This window comes from Chiloscyllium plagiosum, chromosome 46 (assembly GCF_004010195.1).
Source record: "Chiloscyllium plagiosum isolate BGI_BamShark_2017 chromosome 46, ASM401019v2, whole genome shotgun sequence".
Taxonomy (NCBI): domain Eukaryota; kingdom Metazoa; phylum Chordata; class Chondrichthyes; order Orectolobiformes; family Hemiscylliidae; genus Chiloscyllium; species Chiloscyllium plagiosum.
Window position 1 is genome coordinate 9,354,782 of NC_057755.1, and position 7,756 is coordinate 9,362,537.

At 39.0% G+C, this 7,756-nt stretch overlaps 1 protein-coding gene across 7 annotated transcripts in view; it reads right to left on the minus strand.

Annotated features, from left to right (window-relative positions):
* Positions 1-212: 212 nt before the first annotated feature.
* Positions 213-7,756, minus strand: part of LOC122544081 (probable G-protein coupled receptor 139) — a 16,641-nt gene continuing 9,097 nt past the window's right edge. Inside the window, exons 1-3 of one of the 7 annotated variants that reach the window (XM_043683086.1) lie at positions 5,902-6,559; positions 3,168-3,241; positions 213-1,713 (exon numbers count right to left, since the gene is read on the minus strand). In XM_043683086.1, coding sequence (XP_043539021.1) covers positions 800-1,705 — 906 coding nt within the window. In that variant the 5' untranslated portion in view covers positions 1,706-1,713; positions 3,168-3,241; positions 5,902-6,559 and the 3' untranslated portion in view covers positions 213-799. Of the gene's footprint in view, positions 1,714-3,167; positions 4,165-4,461; positions 5,366-5,618; positions 5,813-5,901; positions 6,560-7,756 lie in introns of those variants that run through there. The other 6 variants (XM_043683089.1, XM_043683088.1, XM_043683091.1 and 3 more) reach the window with 6 other exon arrangements.

The window sequence follows — 7,756 nt, forward strand, 5'->3', positions numbered from 1 at the left end:
TTTAGCATAAAATGCATGGACTGCCTCATGTGCATGCGTCACGCCTTTATCTGTGTGGAGAACCCTACCCCATGGAGTATGGCAGGGAATTCTAATAAAGTGAATGCATGCCCCACCTGCCAATCAAACGTCTTTGGTTTATTGGTGTAGAATCTTTCACGTGCAGGTCTTGATGATTTGAATGCGACAAAACAATCAAATAAATGCTTTATTTTGTTTGATATAAGTAGGTCATTTAACATTTTTCGTGATACATAGGACATAACTGAATAATTGTCATTATTCTTTTAAGAAGTGGTCTGATTTCATTCTTTTATTCTTTCAAAGAATATGTACATGACTGGCCAGGCAAACAATTATGAATCATTCCAAATTGTCAAGATAGCAATTAAGTGTCTAACACATAGCTCTGTGTCTGGAGTCACATGAAGCCAGACCAGCCACCGTGAGCATTTCCATTTCCTAAAAGATGTTAGAGGACGATGTGTTTTTATTTTCTGATGATCGATTATAGTATTCTGGTTTATATTTGTGAATACAAATTCCAGAATATTAATTGGCTGGATACGCACCAGGATACCCAGAAAATCCGACGAATTCATATTGGGGCAATAATGCTCAATTATTGCTAGAATATGAATTCGTCCAATGTTTTGGGTACCAAGGTTGGAATCCAGCTATGGAATGCTATCAAACGCCTCTCGTCGTTAAACAAAAAGGAGAAAATAAATTTCAACAGAATTAGTTTGCTAGATATAAACTTTCTGAGGCAGTAGGAAGCATGGAGACAGTTTTTTTTTCACTTTTCCTTTCGATTAACCAATATCAGAAGATATGACCAAGGAAATGTCAACACTTCCTTCAACTCATGTCTGAATTTACTTTGTGTCGCTGCATAAATGCACACATTTGTGCATGAACTCAAATACATTAGCATGTAGCCAGCTTCAGTGGCAATGTAAGCTGGAGCTGCAAAATCGCCTCGATAATGTGAGATGTTTGTTATCCTAGTAGATAAAAAGCTGACAGCTGCTGTCAGCCAAAGAAGAATAAAACTGCTTGATATTGTGAAGAGTAGAATTATGGATTTCCTTCGACTCTCCACCTCTTCGTCTCTTTGACACTCAATATTCCGACCTCTAATTGCCCTGCGAATTTTATTGGCGAATAAAATACGTCTAATGGTCAAACAATTGAATAAGAGCATCAAAGAAAATGGAATCCAAGGAACGAAAATACTGTGCAACCAGGAAAATGCAACACCTAGTGGTGAAGTGAAAAAAATCAGCTTGGTGCGACAACCCCACTGTAAATTATCAATGATTTTCTCAGGTTCATATGCAAACAAAAACGGTATGCTCTCTAGGCATACCAAAGCAGTGATACTCATTAAAACTGCAGCCGCTGTCTTCACTGTGCAATACTTTGTTTTCAGCCTCTCACAACATATAGCCACATATCTATCAAATGTGAACATTACAGTGAACCACACTGCCATTAACAAGCTGATTGAGTTCATGTATTTAAATAACATACAAACTCCAGTGTAGGAGAAGAAGGAATGCGTAAAGTGATAACCGAATACGTGATGTACAGTTACATTGAAGATCAAGATCATAAGAGCTGCTATTGCCATGGCCACCATGTAGGTGCAAGTACATTCAGACAGGCCGCAGTTTCTTCTGGAAAGAATTACCATTGTCATCAAGTTCGCTGCAAATGAAATGAACAATCGTTTTAAAGTGAGATCTCTTACAAAACCAAAATAATCTGAAAAAAATGATGATGTTAAATTGAAAGGTTTTGCCGCTGACACTTGTGTGCATTGATATTTTTAATATCATATATGTCAAAGTGTTGGAACTTGCATTATAGAATAACAAAGCACTGAATACTCAAAACAGAGGGACTGAACTTTGACTTGTTTCCAGAATCGTCTAGTTAAGTGATTTAAACGATTACATGGATTAAAATGTTCAAGAGCAGTTGTTTTCTGAGTACATTGTGAACTGGAGACTGATGATCTAATCATGAAGTCACAATGCAATCCAATTAATATACACAATGGCTATTACACTTTATTCAATTGGTAACTAAATGGACTTTTAAAATACCCAGTGCCAGCTGTCATGAGTAACTGAGTTCAGGTTCTGGTTTTAAATATCAAAGAAATGATTTGGCAAACTCTTAGAACAGTAATCATATGATAGCCACGCTAAAGAATAAGCTGCACTATCTAAGACCTATGACTTTACTCGATCCTCTTCAAGTCTCACCACATCTCTCAGCCAAAGGTAGAAAGGCACATTAAAGCAGTTAAGCAATAACTTATGAGGACAAATAGATATGATGGTCCACAGGATCACAGGCACATGGACCTCTATCCGGGTTTGTTTCTGATGACACTGGTGCTTGCAGCTCGGCTCGAAGAAATATAAATTTGAGTCCAAAACTGACGTTATATTCTCTGAGCTTTTAACATATCAATCTTAAGAAGGCAAGTCGGAAGTGTTAGAAGCTGGTAAAATGCCTACATTTAAAAGATATCTGGATTGGTATATGAACAGGAAGCGTTTACTGGGATAGGGAACAATGCGTGCAAATGGGGAACGCTTAGTTTTGGAGATCTGGTCGGCATGGACGAGTTGGGATAGAAGGATTTTTTTCTGGTTTGTAATTCTCCATGATTGTCTAACCATTAACCTCTGGCCTGACGATTTCCACCACAGAGCCCAATAACAAGATGAAACTCTCATCTCTCCCTGCCAGACTGACCGTCTTTACACGTGACCACAGTTTTCATTCAACTTCTGCTTTCAGCTTGAGCGCACGTTTCATCTGCAGTCGATACATCAAAAGAACACTTCCCATAAAAATATATCATGCAAGTAACGTTCATATTTGGCCTCAACAACTAATAGAACCTACTTTTTTTTTCTCTTCTCCTTTCAAATAAACGAATTGCTACTCAAATCGCAAAGGACACCTTTCAACTCTCATCTTGCAGTTCGTACCTTCAAACCAAAATAATAAAAACGAATAAAACGAGATAATGAAAAAATCAGCAAGGTTTCTAACAACAGTTTCTCACATAACAGTTGAAAGCTCTGAAATGTATTCATTCTGAAACGATAATAATTGTGAGATGACAAATGCTGAGCATTTACCTTCAGGATTTGTGCATTCGCACCCGTCATCAATTGTGCCTGAGAAGGATGGTGATCACCTTCTTAATAAACATCTACCAGAATATATGAAAGAGAGCTTGTTTACTAACCACAACATGTCTGCATAAGGTCATTGCAAGTTTGAGGAACAAGACCTCATTTTCTGACCAAATTCTGTCCAAGCTACAAAAGAACATTGCATTTTGCTGAGGCACCTTACCGCATTCACGTCTCAACACTGATTTCAACAGATTCAGAGCATATCCTTTGTTTCTAATTTCTTCAATAGACATTAAGTATTCCACATCGACACAAAGATATGTGCAATTTGTGAAGTGTTTGTTTGTGAACTTCAAAACTCTCATTCTCATGCCGATATTGCCATAATCTTGTCAGGACCATAGAATTCCGGTACTGTGGGACGTTATTCAGCCCATCATGTTGACACCGTTTCATTAGATGAGCCTCATTTTCCACTATAGCAGATAACCTTGTACCTTTCCTCACTCCCCACAAACTCCAACTCCAAAATGTATTTATTGCCATCGTTAAGGCCTCCATTGGAATTGCCTCCAAAATAATTTCAAGGAAAAGAAATGCTATGAGAACTCAGACACAAATGTTTTGTTCCTCATTTCATCCTTGCTTATTTCACAGGTCACTGTTAATCTCTGCACTCTTGTTCTTGTTTCGTTTAACAATGGGAACAATTTCTTCCCATCTACATTTTGAAGACCATTCCCGATTTTGAAAAGAACTATCTGCTCACTAAAAACATTTTGCTCACTCATATTTTCACCAAGAAGAACAGTCTTAGCTTATTCAATCGTTTGTCATCACTGAAATTCCTCATCCCAGGCATCATTTCTGTCAATTGTTTCTTCGGTTTTCCCTCACGCCTTCACATGTTTCCCATTATGTGGAAAACATAACTGTGTACAATGTTAAACAAATGTTTTGCACAAGTTCGAACTTGAGTCATTAGTGATGCACTTTGTGTTCTTTTCATGAAGGTAGGAATTCTGCATACTTTATTTTTCATTGCTGAGAAGTCTTATCACTTTCAATAATCTGTGCACATGTGCACCCAGATCGCTCTGCTCCTGCAATCTCTTTTGAGTTTAATGTCTCTCAAGACCTGGATAAATTGGCGTCTCTCCTTTCGGACCATTAGTACCAAAAAGCAGGAGACATTCAAATGGGACTCCCATTGCAGAATTCGTTCGCGCCAGCCATCAATTTATGTCCTTTGTTTGTGTCTTCAAACTTTTGAAAAAATTTTACATGTACTCACATGGTAACGGAGGAGACAATTACCAGACTGGGGTCATTGCGGTGAACCAGCTCTCAGATTGGAAGGCAGTGGTAGGGAGGAGAGTCCCTTTGTGGAAACCTTCACGAGGAATGAAATCTCAGACTCCAGAACTGCTAGGGTGTGGGGAGCGGTGTGTGGTTAATTCCCGCCGTAGAGCAGTGTCATGGGGAATTGACTCTCCGAAAGGAGACTGAATCTGGGAGATGTTTCCCAAAATGCAGGGCTTTCACGGGGAGTCGAGTCACAGACTGCAGGACTGTCGCGGGGAACAGAGTGTTGGAGTTGGGACCCGTGCGGGGAAATGACTCTCGGACTGGAAGATTGTCATGGTGATCCGAATTCCGGAGTGGCAACTGGACTGAGATGCGACCTTTCGACTGGAGACAGAGTGTGAAGGTGACTACCTGACTGGACACTGGAGCCGGGAGACGTGTCCCTGTCAGGAAGTTGTCGTGGAAAGACACCAGGAAAGAAGAGCGCAGTGGGGATGTAATTCATTGACTGGAGACTGCAGCGGGGACATGAGTGCTAAATTGTAGGTCTCTCATGCAGAGGTGAGTCTCAGACTGGAATCGGTCATGATAAGGCGAGGTTCACAGTGGACTGGAGGAGAGCCCTCAAAGTTTGAAGACCAGCCTGGTCTGGAGACTTGTTCCAGTGCGGTCGGAAGCTTAAATATATCGAACATTGGGGTGTAATTCTGTTAATTGAGAACAATTTCTTTTTATGTTTGCTATTGCTTCGTGTCCTGGACATTTCTTTTGCTTTTTTTTTCAATTTTATTACATATCTTTACATGTCTATGCGCATGGAAACGAAGATATGCTGCAAATGGTGGCATTCCAAACGTTTCATTCAAGAGCACATGATAATAAAGAACATTCAAAACAGAGACACACTTGTGAGGCTGTACAATTCTCTAGTCAGGCCATATTTGGAAGATTGTGAGCAGTTTGTTTCTGCAAGTCATAACAGCTGTTTTGGGCTTGGCCGGATCAACAGAAGGTATACAAAAATAATCCTGGGGATGAAGGTCTATCAACTTTCCTTGTCATTTTCAAACTGTAAATCATCTAGTTATAATCGGCTATGCACTTAACATTCTTATTTGATCTTAGGTAACTTATGATACTCACTTCATCTGCTTCACTGGGTCACAAACCTAGTCCTTTTTGTTCTAAAAGCTGTTCCTTGGCTCAAATATACTCTGTAAGCATGTCTTCCAGTTATACTTTTTTTTAAGGGAGCTTGCTTATTGAGAACTGTTGCACATATTCAGCATATTGAAGTCGTCTTTGGATAGACTGAGTTCTGACAGGGTTATGTTTTATTCTGTTCTTCGTGTTTCATTGTGTAATTTTGTGAATAATTTTTGTCAACCTCACTAACTTAATCGAGGTTTAGTTACGGTACACTTACCGAAACAAATTGCGAAGTTATGGTCTGGGCTCCCTGTTTAAGATTATTTTGAGTGGCCTGGCCTTTTCCATAACAGACTGGGGCCTCCTTATGGAATTTTAAACAGGGAGTGGTAGGGGCCAGTGTCTTTATTTCGGGCGTTGTTTTGATTGTGTAGACCAAGCTTCGGATAGTAATGGCTCTTTAAGTCGCCAAAAGTTTTCTGGATGTGTATCCCGTGCCTTTGGAAGTTTTGCAAAAAATGAATAGGACAAAGCTGCAGGAATTAGCAGAGAAGCTGAAATTTGAACGAGCTGCTTTTTTGAGCAAAGGAGAGTTAATTGCAGCAACTCAGCATTTAAGCTTGTTGGAGAAACCATCCAGAATCTATAGAGATGGCAAGACTTAAATTGAAAATTAAGCAACTTGTGTTAGAGGCGATACATAACGCAAGTGTTCTGAAGAGTTGAGTGTATCTTTAGTAGGGTTAACAATCAGCATTACTGCCGGACATAAAAACCAAGTGTTCTCAATAACACAACAATCTATGTAACAATAGGTCTAATACTCGAGTAGTTCATTGCCTGGAGACAAAAACAACTTCTAATTTGGCTAATCAACTTGACTTATACTTCTAAAAATGCCAATTTCCAATCAAGTTTCAAATTAGTATATTGAAAATATTTAAAAAAAATCAATGACACAATCCGATGCTCTGGGGTATAAGGTCAAAAGGAGATTGAACCATGGAGAGGAGAAGTGCCAAGTCCTAGCATGTAACAGACCGCTTGAGAAATAAACTCTTTCAAGTACGTTTTTTTTCAATCAGCCTAAATTATACCCCCCAAAATACCAATTTCTAATCATATCTGAAATGACTATATTGAAAATCTTAAAAGGCACTGACGTGATCCAGTGCTCTGGGGTATAATGTTTGGAAAAAAATGAACAGTTGAGAGAGAACTGCCATGTCCGAGCATGTAGTATACTGCTTGAAAAATATATCTCTCTGTCAAGTATTTTTTTTCAATCAGTAACCTGTAAATCAGAAATTCTGAACAAGGAGAAAATAAGACACAGGAAAATCCGAAGACAAGAACTTACAGCTACCTGATTTTGAGATAAGAAGTGTTGTTTTATAAGTCTTAACTGGGAATTTTATCGGACTAGTGCGACAGAAGGGAAGGTAAGAAATAGAATAAAGAAATAAATTGCAAATGCTGGTTACTTAATTATTCTCTGTTATACTTCAAGAAGTAAAGTTGTTAATTTTTACTTTGCATAGTTCTTGGTTACACAAAGATTTACAGGTTAAAGCACGGCATAAATATATTGATTTTGCTGGTTTAAATTAAGCAGGAGAATTTACCCCGTGTCGTAATAAAAGGGCCAGCCGAAATGAAACCGTTTCAGTTACAACTAAAGTCAGAAGAGAGGGAAACGAGAGACCAGCAGAAGAGAGGGGAAAAAGAGAGAGCAGAGAAAGAAAAAGAGCGAGCTTTTTTCTTCAAAAACTGACGATCAAAAATGAAAGTCAGCTTAAAAGACTGGCGACCAAGGCTGAGGGTGGTCTTAGTGAAGAATACAGTGAGGATGAGCAAGACCTGGCAGTCAGAAGCCTTGTGCGAAACTGTTTAAGTATGTTCAAGCATTGCTTCAATTTGAGGAGATGGATATGGAGGCTTTTTTCATCTCATTTGAAAGGTGGATGAACATATATAGTGACGAGTTCTACTGTGTGTTCTGTTGATCCAAACGAAACTTGTAGGTAGGGATTGTGAGGTATTCACATCACTTTCAGAGGAGGTAACTGGGGAGAATGAGAAGGTGAAAAATGCTTCTCCCAGAAGCATTTAGGCAACACGTCACGAATCTA